This window comes from Brachyistius frenatus, unplaced genomic scaffold (assembly GCF_029030835.1).
Source record: "Brachyistius frenatus isolate BFR_SWC_R1_liver_20210118 unplaced genomic scaffold, ASM2903083v1 Contig_41, whole genome shotgun sequence".
NCBI lineage: Eukaryota > Metazoa > Chordata > Actinopteri > Embiotocidae > Brachyistius > Brachyistius frenatus.
In genome coordinates, this window is record NW_027210640.1 from 32,828 (window position 1) to 52,341 (window position 19,514).

General features: G+C 40.4%; 1 protein-coding gene across 4 annotated transcripts in view; it reads right to left on the reverse strand.

Annotated features, from left to right (window-relative positions):
• acap2a (ArfGAP with coiled-coil, ankyrin repeat and PH domains 2a) overlaps positions 1-19,514 on the reverse strand; it is a 50,625-nt gene that overhangs the window by 22,242 nt on the left and 8,869 nt on the right. For all 4 annotated transcript variants that reach the window (XM_069702234.1, XM_069702231.1, XM_069702233.1 and 1 more), the window contains exons 2-8: positions 16,105-16,162; positions 11,914-12,033; positions 10,667-10,720; positions 8,398-8,456; positions 6,363-6,546; positions 2,718-2,762; positions 2,541-2,636 (exon numbers count right to left, since the gene is read on the reverse strand). In XM_069702234.1, the coding sequence (XP_069558335.1) occupies positions 2,541-2,636; positions 2,718-2,762; positions 6,363-6,546; positions 8,398-8,456; positions 10,667-10,720; positions 11,914-12,033; positions 16,105-16,162 (616 nt within the window). The remainder of the gene's footprint in view (positions 1-2,540; positions 2,637-2,717; positions 2,763-6,362; positions 6,547-8,397; positions 8,457-10,666; positions 10,721-11,913; positions 12,034-16,104; positions 16,163-19,514) is intronic.

The following is a 19,514-nucleotide window of genomic DNA, read 5'->3' on the forward strand; positions in this document are numbered from 1 at the left end:
AATCTTAATGAGATGGTAACAAGTCATTTGATCCTGGATTTCTGTGTTTAACTGCCCTACCATGACTTTCTGTATAAGTTCCTGAGCTACTATCAACAGACCAGCTCAGTAACTCATTCAGCAGCAGTACCGGAAAATGTCTTTGGTTTTTCTGCATCTGCTGAGTCTAACCCATCTTCCTGCTTTCTTCTGACCACCATGCTTTTTCATCATGTATGTTTCTAGTGGCTGTGGGGAATTTTAATGTTCTTGTCTTCTGTTTTAAACCAAAACCAACCACACAAGTGAGATTATCATGCAAGAACATTTAACACCCATATGCTCCATACTGTACACTGCTTTTACTCCAGGTCAGTGTGGCAAACCAACGTTACTCATCTACCGCCCACTTTTTATCATTTATCATCAACCAAACCCAAATTAGAAGAGTTAAAGACCAACACGTACAAGTATTTTGTTATTGTCATGTATTCCCACCCTTGATCACTTTCTCACTGGTTACAGGCATCAAGTGACATTATCAGACCTGTTGACAGCTCCTCCACACCTCCCTGCAGAGCCTCTCCACCTTCTTCAGCTTCATGATGGAGAGGGAAAAAGATATAACGCACGATCCTCTTGTTGCTTCTTCCCACAGCTCGGCCTTTGATCTCCGTCTCCTTTTGGTTTTGTGCTGCTCCAAATTCAGTTCGACAGGCTTGTAATCCACAGCACAGTTATACTCCAGTTGTTCATCGGTTTGAAACCAACCCTCTGTCTCTTTTTCCCTCCCTCTTCAGGGTCTGGTTTCTCAAACAGACTGTCCCCCCCCCCACTCACACAATCCTTGATTTCCTTTCCTTCAGGATTTTGAGTGGTGCAGCCACAGACTCACAGTCCTTTCCATTCTGTCTCTGTCACTTTTCCTTTAAGAAGATTACATTCTGCCTCTTATCCCTTTCCAAAATCTGCTTTTCAAAGAGGGTCCAGGCTTTCCCCTTTTTCTTTCTTGCTGTCAATGTCTAGATATCACCAACATCAGATGTTTCCAACTTCAGAGCTTGAGGGTTAGAAACCACACTCTTCTTTCCAATCCAGTTTAGAGAACTGCTCTGCTGCTCCTCAACTCCTCACTCAGTGGCTACTTTCCTGTCTTCCTTGGTGTTGCTCGCACTTCTGAGAAACATCGTCCTTTCATTCAGCTGTTCAACAGTTTATACTCCACAACCTTGAGCATCCCTCTTAGGTTTCTTTGCTGTGTCCACTCAGCTGACTGTGAGTCTGACTGTGGGAAAACCCTTTTCCGGCCCTCGAACTGTTTTCTTCCTCATTCCTGCTGACTGTAACAGATAATCATCTTAAAGTCACATTCGGTCTGCGTTCTGGCTCAAAGGGAAGGCTCTGTTTATCAGAAGATGCACACAGATACACACACAGCTGAAAACTCAGTTGACAAAAAGATAGCAGTACACACACACACACACACACACACACACACACCCAGACACACACAGCTAACAACACAGCCTCAGTGAGCAGACATATGTCGAGTGGAGATACAAGATTTTGTCAGATCTCACAGAGCACTAGTCAGAAGGAAAAGGGAGCGGCGTCACTTGTGCTGGTCAACAGTGATCATCAACACTGTTCTGTGATATCAATGGGGAACAAAACACAACTGGTGTTCAATCATTGATTGTAGATATTCGCCACAACAGGCACAAGCCCAGTAGCACTGCTAATTACACCAGTTTACAAACTAAAGAGACCCAGAAGTTATATGTTAGACTCGTCACCTGAAAGTCACTCACAACAAGAATGGTCTTTAGATAATCAAACAATACTGTTCTTGCTTACATAATAAAAAGTGTTTACTCATGGTGGCGTACTGTAAAGTAAACTGAGCAAACAGTTGTTCCGCTCCTCTTCTGAAAATAGCATTGTGTGTTTATGTTTCATGAGTTTATTTTACTTTCTAATAACACTGCCAGTTTTACCAGTGACCAATGCAGTGTTCATTTTCATGAGAAATATTTAATTAAAAATTATAAGAGGGAAGGTAAACAGGGAGCAAAAAGCCAAAGTTTTACCAATAACAAAACAGTGAGTTCAACACCTTCTGAGAACAACTCAAAGCAGTTGCATACTTTATTACAACCTGAACAACTAATAAAAGTTTGTATGAATAGTTAAAACGTGATAAAAAAAAACCCTGGTAATGTGCTTCATTTCCGGATAATGTAATAACACAGCATTCTCACATCAACACAACTTTACTGAATAGTTTCAGAAGTGATGTCTGCATTACATTTTCATAAAATCCTGACTGCTAATTTCCGTGTTTGAATTTATCTGCTTGTTTTTGTCTGTGAGTTTTGTGTGTTTGTTTGTGTGCACCAGAGTCTGAGAGTTCTGTGAGAGCATAAATTTCCATACAGACCCAACACTTCTAATACCGTTCAAACTTTACAACCAAACACAGTATGGTTGTAAAGGATACCGTAAGTCCATGTGAGTGTTTGTGTCTGCACCTCCACGTGTGTGTATAACGTAACCCGTACCTGTCCTCCCAGTTGTTTCATGAGAGGTTGCAATTCACTGAAGAGGTCGTAACCTTGGTGGAAGAAGGTCAGATGGGCGTACATGAAGGACAGCATCTGTAAAGAAGACGGCGATTGTTTGAGCAACCAACAGGAACGACATATAGGTCATGTGATGTGAAGGAGACTTGTGCTTACTGATTTCAGGATTTCTGATCTTCTCTTGGACTGCAGCACATTTATCTGGAATTAACAAAAACAAAAACACGTATATGAGACAAGTAGCAACAAAAAACAGAAACCAAAATCTATGAGGACGATGTCAAATCTGAGAGGAAAAAAAAGAAAACTTGGAGAAGAAAAGAAAACAACAAAAAATATTTTGAAAAAAAGAAAGGGCAAATGAGATGAGATACTGGAGATGAAACAGAAAATAATTCCTTAAGTAAAAGGACAAATCCAGGAAAGCTGACAAGCGTGAAATGAGTTATACTAAAGCTGGAAAAAAAAAAGAAAGAAATCACACCATCTGCTTGAACATTAGTAGACAGTGGTTCATTGTACGACCACCAGGGGGAGCCGCGTGCCTCATGTTAACTCCTTTGAGTGTGGTTGAGGCTTGTCTCACCTATAATCCTCAACTACCCTGCTGCACTGTAACCTCCTGTCTCTTTGTGTGTTTATTTGTATTTATGTGTGTGTGTGTGTGTGTGTGTGTGTGTGTGTGTGTGTGTGTGTGTGTGTGTGTGTGTGTGTGTGTGTGTGTGTGTGTGTGTGTGTGTGTGTGTGTGTGTGTGTGTGTGTGTGTGTGTGTGTGTCAGACTCTGCCTCTTGGCCAAATGAGCTACATCTGTGCGGCTCATCTGGAGGTTATCTGGGGTAAATGCAGCAGAGTCGTGACAGACAGACAGACAGACAGACAGACAGACAGACAGACAGACAGACAGACAGATAGATAGATAGATAGATAGATAGATAGATAGATAGATAGATAGATAGATAGATAGATAGATAGATAGATAGATAGATAGATAGATAGATAGATAGATAGATAGATAGATAGATAGATAGATAGATACTTTATTAATCCCACAAGGGGACATTTTTTCGCTACAGCAGCATTATAGGTACAGATACTCGCCAGCTTCATTTTACTGACAGGAATCAATAGCTGTTGTGTGACAGCCGAGTTGCTGTCTGGATGTGGTGATGCATCTGGCTACTCAGGAAGTCAGGGCAGCATCTGAATTCATTTCAACACTCTGCTTCATGGTTATGGATTAACCTGGGTTCAGTAGGTCCTATTTTGTGGTCTTTTAAGCAGGTTCAGGGCACTTTGATACACTGAAGTTTAAATCCCTGTTGTGGCCAGCGATAATTTCATGGCTACAGGTTGTCAAGCTATTTTTTTTTAGCAACACTAACCACAGTTGGTGTATATACACAGATGTTAACTCCCACCCTTGGTAGGAAGCGCATTTTTCCATTTCAAAGCCGCAGCCGCTGATGCATCACATCTTTTACAAGCCCCCTCCTTTTCTTGATTACACTCAATTAGCAGTTTTGACTGGAGCAGCACCTCTCAATGAGGGTTATTTAACTGGCAGTGTGGAGTACAGTGTCAACACAAAAGCCTTGAGCAAGCAAGCAATTAGTTGGTAATTGTTTGGTAAGTTGTGGGAATTCCACATGTGTGGGGACTGTACAGACACAGTTTAAGCAGAAGTTAGGCTTACATTTTACCCTATAAAACTCTCCAATTATAGACTCCCACTTACCTCTGGTGCTTCTGCTTTTCTGTTGTGTATATTAAAATTTAAGGCATTGGCTTCTATGTCAGGGGTGATCACATATCGGCCAGGGTGAAGTCAGAGGGCTGTATCATATTTTACTGCATCAGATATTTTCCATTTTACTACATAGATGCATCGTGTTTTTTTTCTTCTACGCTTCATCGATAGTAAATCAAGCCAACCCTGAAGTTGAACATTTTATGATCGAGCTCTACGTGGCACAGAATGGTAAGAGTATGGTATTCTTAAATTGTGAACCTCTCATATATTTCCCTCTCCCTTTACCATCTTGCATGTCACTGTAAGCTGTGCACTGTATAATTAAGCAAAAATGCCTCAAAAACAACTAGAAAGAATGAAAAATAAAGTCAAAATCTGTGAAATGTTTCCTGTAAGCGAAGCTGCAGAAGTTAGCTACATCTGTAAAGTGCTGACAGCACTATACAATTGTGAAACTTTCAATGAGACCCATCTAAATCAGCTGAGCTTGCTGCTAGATCATAGATTTCCTATAAGCATACTAAGAGGCAAGATAAAAACTCTAATGTCTCACAGCCAGGCTTCATTTTATGAGGGAGGGATTGTGCAGTAGGCCACTGGAGAAGTGCCAAACCTATATTAAAACCCACTTTTGGGTTTCTATTCACCATCTAATTTTGGGGCGAACTCATACAGCATTGTCTGTTCTTTAGGAGGCAGTTTCAATAACAGGGCTGGCAGCTGCCTTATCAGACACCACAAAGCATTCATCAGAGCTGCAATGGCTGAGAAGAGACCAGGGACACAGCTGATGTATTCAATGATACATGAGCACTGTTCACTGAGAAAGATCAGAGTATAAGACATGTTTGTAGCTTTAAAAAAAAATAAAAGGATATAAACACATGAACAAACTTAAGAACGAGGAAAACGTTTGCACAAAATGGATGATTCCGCCTCTAAAAAAAACCCAGCTGTTTAGCAAGCAAATGTCCGTTAATAGCCAATTAATGAAACATTAAAATTCAAATGTATTTGTCCTGTAATGTTGCACACAATGAAGCAGCTTTCTTTGAGCACTGTTAGACCTGAGATTATTCTTTCAGTGATATATATATATATATTAATATATGTACACACCTAAAAATATGAATATTTTTTCTTCCACAGTACATCATCAAACATGACGCCAAGAGTACTGCATAATGCATGATTACCGTTACATTTTATGTATTCATTTTACTTCAGTGTAGAGGCTGATGCGAGTCTGAATGTGAAATTAATAAACATGAGACAGCAGCATCTTATCCATTTAAACATTCATGTGTTGCACCAACTGATGTAAAATCAGTGTAATTTATTGGTTTGTTAATCCATCTACGGGAGTGCATATTATGCCACACTGTACTGTGATGTCATTGTTCATTTTTCAAGCAAAAATCAAAAATGGCTGCTGCCTTCTTTTATTGCTGGTCCTGTGACAGCTGAAACTAAAACAACTGTGACAGCCTGTGTCCTGTTGAAGGCACTGCTGCTGTGCTGTTGAGTTAAATCCACTCTGATGTGAACCGCTGGAAGGAGGCAGGTGAATGAGCCTCAGCCTTTCACTTCGGGTGGAACACAATCAAACACAGCTGTGGTTCATTCCTCTCAGTGTTCTTGTCATTTTTAACCTGACTCAGCGTTACAAGTTCCACATCTAAATCCACGACGGCTGGAGAAATCCCATACATGACAGTGTGCAGCTCCGCTTTTTCTAAGCTTCTGTGTTATAAACTGCATGTCAGCAATCTATTCTTGTATAGTCTCCCTGAAAACTGCATCACAATCAAGAACACGACATCCTGTTTGATGTTTCTGCAAGATTTGGACTTAAATATTTCTGTAATAGAAGGGATCATTTCTCTAAGTATACAATACACTGACCTGCTACTGCTGCTTGAAATGACTAATTAGGCCATTGATTCTGTGAAACAAGACAAACTGACTTCTCTTGTGATGCGGATTTTCGTTAATTACTTGTCATTTAATAGAGCACTATAAATCACATCCTACAGCGAGTCCACTGCACCTGTAAGACATAGTCGAGGACGATGTGTCGGAAGCACTTGCGCGTGGCGGTGAGGATGTTGGTGGCCTCCTCCACTTCATGCTGCTTGTTGCGGGGAGCCTGAGCGTTCTTGATCAAAGCCGCCTCCTTTTCCTCGCTCACTTTGTCAAATTGCTTCTTGGCTTCTTTGAACTTGCGCAGGTCACTTCGCAGAAAAGGAGAGGAAAAGAGGTTTATCAGTCGAAACACAATAACTTCAGGTTTTATTATATACGCATTTTTAATTATGTGGGAGTGAGGAATTAAGTTTCTAAAAAGAATTAACACCTCGCGGTTGTTTGCCTCCACCAAGCAGTCAAGTTGCAGTTTACATCCATGTCTGTACAGACTACTATAATCTAAGTAGTGGAAACTTTAAAGCAGTCCTTAGATGTATTCACATGTTTGGCCAATAAAGCTGACACTAGACAATATTTCAAATACGGATGTTGCGACAAAGAAGCTACAAATTTTAAAATATGGATGGTTCACACACATCTTTAACACAGAAGATATATACAATCAGCTAGTTTCAAGGTGGACGCCCAAGATTAGTGTTACCAATGCATTATTCAATGTTAATGTGAAATACGGTCTCCTTCTCTTTCCTGAGTTATGGTGTTGAATAATGGCCAGAAAAGTGTTTTGGCAGAACATTGTCACAGTAAAAATGTATCTTTGACCTTTACGATATAAAATGTAGGCACTTCATTTTATCCTGTTAGACATTTGTGTGAAACTTTGTCATGTTGACTTATGGCCACAGAAGTGTTTTGTGAGGTCACAGAGAACTTTGACAATTAAAATCGAATCAGTTCGTCCTCGAGGCCCAGTGAATGTTTGTGAAAAATTTGAAGAAATTCCCTCATGATATACTTGAGGTACCACTTTCACGAAAAGGTAACAGATGGACATGCAACTAGAAAATATCCTGTCTCCTGCAATGGCTGTAACGGGTGCAGAAGCATAAAAAAAAAAAATCAGCTATCAACAAAGCTCAAGATACTTATTCATTTTTTATACATTAGTTTGTTCAATAAAAGTCTCTTCGCTGATGATAATAATCTTGACCAGTTCTACAATTTCTACTCACGTTATTACCCGAGTTGTGCTCTTGATGTTTAATACACTGCTCTTTGGTAATAAGAGCCAGAACTCAGGAGTCATTTGTGCTGGTGTCACAATTTCAGACTATAATCTTGAACTCACATATGCAAATGAAACAAATACAAATCTGCTGTGTGATTCTTACTTAATTTGAGGATAAACTTTCATGGGTTTTCACAAAGTCTGGTACCATGGCCACGTAAGACATTTCCCTTTGTTTTTAATAGTCTTGTAAGGGGAAAGGTGAGTCGTTAAAGGAAATAAAATGATTGGTGAATATGAAGGAATATAAGCATGGTCAGGCAACAGGAACAGACAAAGGTCAAAGGTGAGCTCATAAGTCCTGCTCTCCTGGAAATCCAAGAATGTTAAAACAAACAAAGGTCTTAGCTGAAACTACTTGACCTGACACTCATGTCCTCAAACTGTCCGCCCCACATTCGTTCTTTGGTGGTTTTAGCCAGGGAGCATGTGAGGGAGCATATTTCGCAGCCAGCTCTGAGAAGTATGGATGTTGTGAATGTGGGTGTTCAGCCCTGGTGTGCCTGGGGCAAAACCTGCTAATCCTTATAATGAAATAAACCAGAGCTGCCACTACTTCCTGTAATTATACAAACAGTCTGAATTTCTGAGCTGTATTAGGAGGCTGGAAACACTGAGATAGGAGGTCTCTTTTTTAAATAAAAAATATGATCCTACACAATTTTGCATTATCACCTCAGCTGCTAATGTACATCTATAATTTAAACAGTATTTTTCTCTATTCCTCATTTATTGCTTAAATGCAGGCATATTATGTTCACATATGTTCAGTGTGTCTGCTTTCGATATGATGTCATACAAGTCATCAAAGCCGAGGGTGCTCAGAGAAACAACTAGTTTTATTCATCTTTTGTCAATCAATACTCACTCTTTGATAAATGTTTGAAGCTGGATCTTGATTGATCTCTGGGCCTGATCGAATAATATCTGTGAAGAAAGAGAAATAGTGAGTGATTCCTTCTTCACACTTGGAAAAAAAAAAAAAGGCTTCTCTCTAGTTAATTCAAGCATTAAACACGTTCAGGAACTTCTGTAAGAAAGCATAAAAAAGATGATAATAACAATTATTTTTCTAGGCCATAGCATGATTTGCAAGTCAGCATTCAGTCCCTCTGTTTAGGAGGATTTTTGTTAACATCACAGGCTGCAATTAAGCTGCTAAATTTACACAAACACGCTGACTTTGTAAACTCCCCTCATAAAGACATAAACACGAGAAATGACGCAATTTGCTTACTCTTGCTTGTGAGTCATACCCTCGTTAACCTGCATGCTTCCTCAAGAATGAGCCACTGGGCAAAAAGACGCTTTAAATAGTCTTTCAATTCCAATTTTGCAGTCGGACAAGACAATATGAGCAGTGTTGCCGGGAGAGGCGACCAGTGACAAACAGATTGAGCTCTGTGTTTGAGGGATCATGTGCCGAAAGATCGCTGAGTGGCAGAAACCTATCTGACAGTCAGCTGACGTGGCCACAGTCTCAACTGATGAGTAACAGTCGCAGGCCTGTGCTGTTGCCCCTGGAGGCTTTTAGGGGGCTTGTCTATGGAGCTAATGAGAGGACTTGGGGAAGTAAGACTCATTATCTTCTGCCCACCCTGCAGCTCTTATGGGATACTCGTTAGGAGACAATACAGGCAGAAAGAAGACTGTCTAAAGAAGCTAATTCAACCAAACCAGAACAAAACTGATCAAAACTTCACGTTGAAATATATTTCATGTGTTGTTTTCCCTTTCATCCTGTTATGGCTAAATGTATAGCTGCCTTCTGCCCTAACAACTACATAAACAATAAAGTTTCAAACCATTTAGTTCATGAGAAAAATATGAATAAAATTCTGGCTGTACCTAATTATTACTTTAATTACAGATGAATTTCCTGACTTTTGTTTTTTGTTTTCATCAATTAATTGTGTGGTTTATAAGTTGCAGTGCCAGTAAATCCGGCTACCGCTGTTTATTCTAACAGTGAGTCGAGTTAAACTAACAACAGGACCTTAATGCTGGCTGTAAAACCTCTCTGGATGTGTTGTGGAGAGCTAATAGAGACAAGACTTGACAAGGGTGATCAGGAGAAGAACATTCAGTGTAGGAAAAAAAAATAAAAAGCCTCCAGCTCATCCTGTTCCTCCTCGCTGCGACCGAGACAGTCCTAATTAGAGGACAGAGGAAAGTTGTGACTCCATTTTCAAATGTCAGTTTAATGCCGACTATAGACTGAGGAGTCGAACAAGCGGACACTGGAGATACAGCGACTTTGTCTAATCTGTCCTGCTCAGCTCCTTGAAGAGTCCGATAACATGGAAGAAGGCATCATGTTTATTTGTCATCCATGATGTAGTGGTTTGAAATGGAGTGCATTAGAATACCATACGCCAACAGAATACCTATAATATTACTCTGAATGAGGCTGTGAATGTTCTTGTGTTTCATCCATCTCAGGGATGACAACCACATCGTAAAAACCTATAACCATGCCTCCCTCAGTAATGTATGATTTATTCCAACAGCTAGATTCCAACAGTCCACAACATGAGACGCAGCGAACAGATTTTATGAGACAGGAAACTCTTCTCTCTATACCGTGGACTTTTTATGGTGGAAGAAGTAATGCTGTTTTGTTTTTTTATGTGACAAGAAATTCCAAAGCTTTTGGTGACATTAAACCATGGCTATGATAAATGGTTAGATGGATGTTTTTGCAGCTGACCCAAAGAGCTTTCTTTTAACCACTTTTTATGGAGGGCAGTGTTTTCTGCAAAGTCACGCCGTCTTCAGCAACATCCTGCTTCACTTTTTTTTTTTTTTTTTACAGTAATATGAAATCCCACCTGGAAGCTGCTTATTATAGCCGCTTTTTTCATGTTCCACCACAAAGGGTCATTTCCAGGCTAAGCCTTTGAAAAAGTGCTCCTTGCACATTTTCTGCCTCTCTCTTTCTCAAACCAGTGGCCCTTCCTCTCCGTCTCGTAGTGGGTTGCTGTTTTTCCCAGCAGTAAATATAAACTCTGACAGTTAAAGAGCTGTTGCAGACCATCAGCCCGTCTGGGTTTTATCATCACCCGGCTGTCAGGGGGGGGGAAAAAAAAATAAAATAATGACAGTGCATCCGGTTTCACATGGCAGTGACAGCGTACCGTGTGATAGTTGATCATCTCCTGCAGGCTCTCGGCAAACTTAGTGAGACTTGACTGTGGAGAGAAAAGGAGGACAGCAGTGAAGGTGAGCAACGAGAGAATGTGTCCATGTACACTTAACGGTGAAAAGTACGAATATGAGAACGAAGGCCTTCACACACCGGGACCGTTTTTTCGAGCAAAACCTTCACACGGCAATATATTTGTTTCAAGTGTTGTTTTGGTTATGTGAAGCGATATAAAGCGACATTTATTTGCACCACAAATAAAGGCATCAACCAATCACCTTATATATTTCAGGTATTGTGACATCCTGAGTTTCCACCGTGGAGAATATTTATTCAGATGCTGTACTTGACTTACACGTCCTACAGTGGTATATATTAATACTTTACTAGCAGTCGCGCTGATGTTAAAAAGATGTTTGCTCATTAGAATTCATCACATTTTCTGAAGAATGAGCTGGTGCGAATCAATTGAAACTTTTTTTTTTAAACTGTCACAAATTCACCTCACTGCCGGTATGAATAGTTTTAGTGCGAAATACTTGCTAGAAACTATTTTGCATTTTTATGTCATTTATTCGTCACACCCGGTGCGCAAAGACCTTAAAACACAGAATAGCAGAGGGTGAACAATAATAACCAGCTCTGTATTAAAACATGGTTGCACAAATGAGATGAAATGCACATTTCTGTTGCATGCCACACCACAGATACAAACAGCTCAGGTATGAATCAAAGCAAACCCTCATCTATTTGGAGAACCAATAGCACTTTGAGAAAGAATTGTTTTGGTTTAATGAGTCCCCAAATACATGCAGGAGCTGAAGTTCAAACCTAATGGAAAGGCAGTGAACAAACTACACAAAGGCACAGAGGAAGTGCTGATTGCCTCGCCATGCAAAACTCTGAAGAGAAAACAAAACATAACATCTGACCCCTGCAAGACCCAGTGGACAGCATGAGCTTTCAGTAACGTTCGTTATTTTAAACTGGTAATGTCATCAAGCATGAAAACACTCAATACAGAAAACAAGGCAATGTGTGCAAACAGAGAGGAAGTACAGGTTTCTTCAGATTAGGGAACAACTAAGAAGTCAGTCACAATTTTACACTGTAAAGATTCAAACTCTTATGTTTCTTTATTTTACAAATGTACAATGTTTACCAAGTAATTTAAAAGAGTAACGAGTAAGAGTAAAGACTTCCTACGGTTCAGATCAAGCAAGATTATTTTTAGTTTACCTCGATGACCTCATCTCTGGTGGACTGCTGGGCAAGCTCGCGGATCCCGCTAACAAACTGCTTGTTGGCTGCGTTGTAGGCTTTTCCAGCATCAATCATCCCGATACACAACTTCACCAGCTAGAGAAGGACAGAGAACCAGGCAGGCGTCAATGTTTCAAGAGAGAAAAGAAGAAATGCGTTAATAGAAAAGAAATACTTCAATAGAAAATAACACCTGGGTGAATAGAAATTAGTAAAAGTGCCAGTCATTTCTTCAGGGCATTGCTCTTATTAAAAACTGTTTGAGGTCTGCTGCTAAAAATAGATTCAGGAATCCTAAATTTGGTGAAACCTGGAGCTGAAGAGAAAAGAAATCACACTAAAATACAGGATCCTTCGTGCTTACTCAGATTCTTGCTAATTAACAACAGGCACTTCTTTCTTATCTGACTCACTGGGGGAAAAGATAATTCCAGATTACGTAAACTCGCAAAACAAATCCTCAGCGTTCTCCATCCACTCCCACACAGTAGACGACACAGCCTGAATCTGCATCTAGTTCAACAACCACACCAAATGTGCAAATTCTGCGTGACTCCCTTCACTGATTAGTACATGATCAGAAGTCAATCAAACAGTTTAAAAGATAAGAAATCAAAATAGTAACTTTAAAAAGTGTTTGTCTTTGGGCAGGTAAGGAACTATTACACACAGTATGAGGTCTTACAGAACAGAGTGAACAGTGCATATATACACATTTCTCACCACCAGGCTCTGTATTTCCTTTGCATTTGAATAAAATATTTCCTTTTGTTTTTTGCACGTGACACTCTTCTTATCACAATCTGTTGTTGGCATGTTATATTTATTTGGTTTTTAAAACAGTGACATTTTATAACCGTTTGGTTTAGATTAACGAAACAGGAATTCAAACTTCATTCATTCATTTTGAATACGACCTGAAATGAAAATAAATGAAAATAACTTCCCCTGTTATATACAAATATATTTAGTTTGCTATTTAGTACAACCACAACTTATTTTCATTTCATTTAATGTTTTTTTGTTTTGTTTGCTTCTCTATTGAGTACATTATTTCTTATAAAATGTAGTTTTGAACTCTTTCAGGTAGACATTTGGCTTTTTCATTTCTCTATTTGATTTGCTTAAGAAAATGAAAGTTAAATCATGTCTTCAGTGTGTAGTATTTATGGAGAGATATTGACAGAAATGTAATATAATATTCATAATTATGTATTTTCATTAGTGTAAAATCAGCTGAAACCAAAACCCATTATGTTTTCATTACCTTAAAATGAGCCCTTCCCATCTACATAGGGAGCGGGTCCTCTTCCACAGAGTCCGCCATGTTGCACTGCCATGTTTCTACAGCAGCCCAGAAGGGACAAACCAAACACGGATCTAGATAGGGTTATTTCTCATGTTTACGATATGTTTACGCAGTCGCTGTTGATTCTCTTTTTTGCTTCAAAGGGGGAAGGTGAAGCGAAGGCAATCGGTTGCAATCTTTAACCTTACCACTAGATGCCACTAAATCCTACACCTTGCTCTTTGAAGCCACCACATATCCACTGTTATGGTTTTAATCTGTTTACGCACCATCTTGTGAGCCTTTATAGGAGCAGATTTAATATTGTTTACTTTTGATTCAATGTGGCTTGGTGTTTCCTGGTCAGGCAGGTACAAAGCTGCACAAAAATGTTGAACTCTGGTCTCTGTAGGCACGACTCCACCCAGTTCAACACGTACACATGCACACACTATCGGAGCGACAGACACGAACACACCCACTCCCTGGCAGATCCTTCCTCTCCACAGCAAAAGGGGAAACTAGGCTGGGTGAGGAGGAGGGTGGGACTCTGTAAGACTGTAAGTCCAGGAACAATGAAGTGGCTTCTTCCAAGCTCGAGGCCTCGCTCTCAACTTGTGAACATACTTTAAACTCTGCAGGGATCAACTGGGAGGAGGGACTGGTTCGCTATCGGGACAGGGTCTAACTACCAATTACCAATACTGTCAGGTTGTGGACTTCAGCTTGGCGTACAACACCATCATCCCGGACACCCTCCACGCCAAGCTCACCCAGCTCACCGTGCCAGCTTCCACCTGTCAGTGGATCACAAACTTCCTGACTGTGAGGACGCAGCAGGTGAGGCTGGGAAACATCACATCCAGCACCTGGACAATCAGCCCCCCCCTCCCAAACTTACACACATCTAGAGTCAGGAAACGGGTCGGTAGCATCTCTGCAGATCCATCCCACCCTGGTCACCCTCTGTTCCAGCTCCTCCCCTCTGGGAGGCGCTACAGAGCGATGTGCACCAAGATCACCAGACACAAGAACAGTTTCTACCCGCAGGCCGTCAATCTGCTCAACACACAACATCTTCAACATCACTGGACGTTTTGCACGACACCCAACCGCATCAGCACCATCTGCACGAGGTGCAATTGCACCATTGTTTCGGTGTATATATTTGTTTCTTAGCTGTATATATGTCTATTTGTTGTATTTATGTCTGTCTGTTTTGTTTTTTGCACCCTGAGAGAGAAGCTACAACCAGAGTCAAATTCCTTGTATGTGTAAACATACCTGGCCAATAAAGCTGATTCGGATTCTGAACACAATAAGGTTGGTTTATTGCACTGGTTCATTTGAACAGAGAGAATGAAACAAACTGAAATGCAGTTCATCTGGAGTGAGAATGTAATCTGAACCATCCACAGGGAGCAAAAGGCCAGAATTTATTACCATTAAAAACATTGGTTCCCATGTGAAAGTTTGCAGTTACTTACTGAAGTGAAGCAGAACAAAAAGAAGCCACTCGGGACAAGTGCTTAACAGTCAGCAAATCACGCTGCAGATGTTAAACTATGACAGAGAGAGGACAAAAGTTCCTCATCTTCAGCGTCTGTAAGTGCACAACTCAATCTGGAAAGTCATCTTTTAGAGCGCCCCACATTTCACACTTTTTCTGTGTTTTATTTACAGTCTTGGTATTCATGAGAAGATATTGTTATGGTGTTAATCACATAAAATGATCCTCTCCTCTCTTAAGCAGGCGGTTTTGTGTCTGTGTCCTTAAGGCACATTGATGTCAATAACCTCTTTTCTGATTGGCTGAAGAGATTGACTGAGGAGTGTGTCACTCTTTTCAAAGTGACACGTCTCCAGGCCAACCACAGGCTGTCTTTGGTCTTGTAGCTTGATAGCTGCACAACAGAATGACCGTTTGGCGTTTTTCTTCCACACAAAGGTTGGACAGTGCCGTGCTGAGGGCGGGCATATGACATGAGCGCGACTTTGTGACCTCACAAACTTACAGAAGTCCAAACTACATGGTTTCTGAGTACAAGCTGTGTGTGTTTCTCAGTGGGTTGAGCGTTTTGACACTCAATATAATATAGCACTTAGACCTGCTTAAAATAACAAAAGAAATGAAAATCTGAATTTATACAGTATGAGACCTTTAATACATCGTTATCGAGGTAAATGTGACAACTGACTGCAAGACTTATGTTAGGTGAGATCACCTAGCTCTCATACAAAGACCAGAATCTGTTTCTGATTTAACACCAACCGCAACCCAAATCTCCATCCCTTTTTTCCACCATAGTTTGGCCCAAAAAACACAAACCATATGGGGTATTATGGCACCCATTTGTTTTTCCATTCAGTGCTCATGGCCACAACAGACACAGTTTTTCACATCTTTTTTTCACATTTAGGAAATACAGGCTTCTGGGCAAAAAGGCTCCTACAGTAAATTCATCAGACACAGGTGAGCCATCATTTGGCTGACAGTGGGTGTTTACTTCCCTCTGTGTCAGCAATGAACAGATCTGCACAAACTCCTGCTACATCTGAAACACAGTCATCATTTTGGGCAGTTATACAACTAAATTGTGCAATCACAGCACACAGTGCAATTTAATGGGTGTGTCAGTTCATATACTTTTGAAAGACATTAACACCATATATACATATAGCAACATATATATATATATTTCAGATACAATGTCTTTATTAAGTTTCATTCAAAAAAGCAATCTTCAAGAGAATGTACTTAGAACAAGGCCAGAGACAAGACTGCACCTTTCCACTTACAGGATGGCCTTTGTAGCTGCCAGTTCGCACAGTGGAGCAAATGAACAATTAAGCAAATGTTTTTCATGGGTGGTACTCACTTTGTCGAGCTTGGATTCCAACTCGCACACATCCCCCTCCACTTCCTCTATGGTGGCTCTGTAAGGAAAGAAAACACAAAGGTTTAACATCGTGCACAACTCAAGGCCATCAAGTTCAATGGCAGCCTGACATCTTTATTATTTACCACATGATGCTCTACAATGTTTTGTCAAATATTTGCATTTTATTTATACATCTACACATCCATTTTTAAACACACGAGGTACGTCAATCTACTTGGAACAATTCAATACCCCATATTCCACAATTACAGCCCCCGGAAACTACAACTGTAGCGCATGATGTGACATACTTGTAGCGTTCTGACACCAGCACATGCAGACGCACACACACCATTAGAGGCAGCCAAACTCAGAGCTGCCATTTTGGGTCATGCCGCAGGGCTGAAATCAGGTCTGGCACGCTGCCCTTTAAAACGTGACGAGGCACAGCTTGGTTCTCCACAGGATCTGCAGCCTGCGAGCTTCAGAATACCACAGCAGGTTGAGGAGAAACTCAAATCCATCATCCCAGCTCAGGCCCCGCAAATTAATCTCTGCTCCTTTTAATGTAAATCTACGGATTTTAACACATCACTGTGGCTTTACTTCAGTGTAAGAAAGGTAGATAATTGGCTGATTAAAAATGTTCTAATAATGTTTGTATAGTAAATCCTGGACTTGTGTATATTTAAAAGAATTAAATACAATATCTAAAACGAGTGCCACCGCAACTACTGGAGATATTTCTATATTTTACATATTAGCAGAAAAGCAGCTGGAACAGGGATTTGAACTAAGGTGAACATAATCACCGAAACACCCAGACAGCTTGTGTTCAACCCCCTTGTGAGGACTGGACACTGGACAAGAATTTACACTTGAATAATCCCATAAAGTCTGACTTCATGTTGCACAACGTAACCACAAATCATAGTCTTTAAGAGAAAAATGCATTTAAAAAGGTGCAAAAAGAACCACCGAGAGATTAGAATAGTGAAAGACAGGTAGGACAATAGGTTAATATCTTAAATACTGAATCTGTGACAGAGCATTATTTTTCTCCTGCTGTTAGTCGTGTCTCAACAGTTATGTCCAGCAGCTCAGTTGTGGCCTTCAGATAATGTATGTTTGCACATCTATAACCATTTAGCAGTAGTAAGAATCAGAAAGGCCCGTTTATTTTCCGGACAATAGTGAAGCTCGAACAGTTCACATATTTGAATGCAGCTGCATCCTTTTGGTAATTGTGCCTTGTAAAACTCATTATCTCGATTTCAGCTGGATGCCCCTCAGTGTAAATCACTGGGGATAAGAACATTAGTTTAATGCTGGAATGGAAGCTAACTTCTCCCCAAGTGAGAACGTGCAAGTGTGAGATTGCCATGTGTCAGTTTAAAGCAAAGGGATAAAGAGTGTCACCCCGCAGTAGCAGCGGATGGCATTCTTCAAACCCCCTGCAGCTGTTTGCTCGTCCATATGGTGCCACACTGGCAGCCGTCAACAACTGGCCGCCGAGAGGGAAAAACAAAAAGCTGACTAAGCTTGGCAAGATTCTTCAACAACAGTTCGAGGATTCATGTACGGAAATTTTTGTCAAAATTTACACCACCGATTTATCACGCATACTGAATATTGGCCAGCGTCTTACAAAATGAACTTTACTCATCTCGTATACTCTGATTAATATTTTCAAACCTAATCCTGAGTAGCAGGAACTTACATCAGTTTAATCATTTTAATATCATCTGTGCTTCACTATTCCGTGAATCTTGTCTAAGAGGCTTTCAGCTTGGCAACAGTGCAGGGCTTTTTTTTTTAATTATTATTTTTTTTTTATGAGATTCTGATAGCAACCCAAACAAAGTGGAATGAACTGAGGACTTAAGCAGACGAGGGGGGCAGAGCCAGGGTAAAAAGCAATAAAGATTGTGCCTCTCACAGACATTAACTCCGGTCAAAAGCTAACGAACATGTTACACGTCACATTTGTCTTTGTCCATTTTTACAGCCAAAGGTACTTTCTTTGAGGAATCTCCGAATCCAGACCGTTCTGCTGACCGGCCCGAGCGTCTAACTTAAAGAGGAGTTGACCTATTCTTATATTTTTTTGTTTTAACACCAAGTATTTGGCTGATGAAGATGTAGTGAGTACAAACCTTGATCCCTGATTCACTAACATCACCAGAAAGAAAGGACATGTTCTAGATTAGGTTTCCCTTACACAATAAAAAAATTAAAAAAAGACCCAGATGGATTGGATTATTAGATTGATGTTAGCCTGACACAAAAAACAACACAATAATATAATTCATAGTCAATGAAACAAAAGTACCCTGATTACTTATCATCTAAAGAGATGTGTTCAAGCCTGATAGAGGGGACTTGACCTCCCTGCTCAGGAGCAAACAGCAGGACACATTAAGTGGCCAGCTTTCACCTATGAAACGTTAAATGTGACTGAATCGAAGGCAGGGCGGCTGAACAAGACAGGAACATTGACCTACTGAGAAACATTTGCCTTAACGATCTAACTCGCTCATTGGCCAATCATTCCGTGACTTTCTATACGACCACAAGAACAGGACCGTTTCCTCCTATTATCGAAACTGTGAGTCCGTGTGGTGAACCTGCAAAAGTGCTGACAGGTGATAAGAGAAGGAAGGGCTCCGGCAAAATGAAAATGTCAGCTGGTGCCTCACAGCTCTGACCTTGAAGCGCGTCCAGTCTAGGTCTGGATAATGAGCAGAACCGGAGAGCAGGAGGGGGAAAAAAGGCGCACGCACGCACATTTATAAAGCTTATCTGATCTTATTTCAGTTTAATATTCCAGTAACCTATTTGTGTCTTTTTATATTGTTGTTGGTTTTATTTTATTTTCTTTGTGTAAAGCACTTTGTATTGCCTCGTTGTTCAAAGATGCAAGACAAATAACCACCAAGATGTCACATAAGACGTGTCTGCGCAGTTTAATTCCATGTGCTGTATATCATGCCGCCTATCTCCGGACTTTTTAGCTTCATTCTTAATTAATAAAAAGTTCAGCTAATATCTGAGCTTGTTATGAGTCAGCAGGTCAAACAGGGACACGCTATCTCCAATGTTTACACTGCTAGGTCCACAAAATAAAGCATGTACAAAGGGAAGTCACATGCTCTCTATCCCAAAGTCTTAAAACATGATAATGGGGAGTGTAAGCAAGTAGCTCTGAGAGGGATGTTTAGAAGAAGAAATGAGAAATCTGATGATGGCCATGAGAACGCGTTTTTTTCACAATCCTGCCAGTCGGTAAAAGAGATTATCTAAAAACTTAGACAACTAGCCACCTTGGAAAATAGGAGATTTAACTATCACACATTTCTCCACCTCGAAGCAAACAATGCACAAATGAATATGGCTCGTGTTTTTCT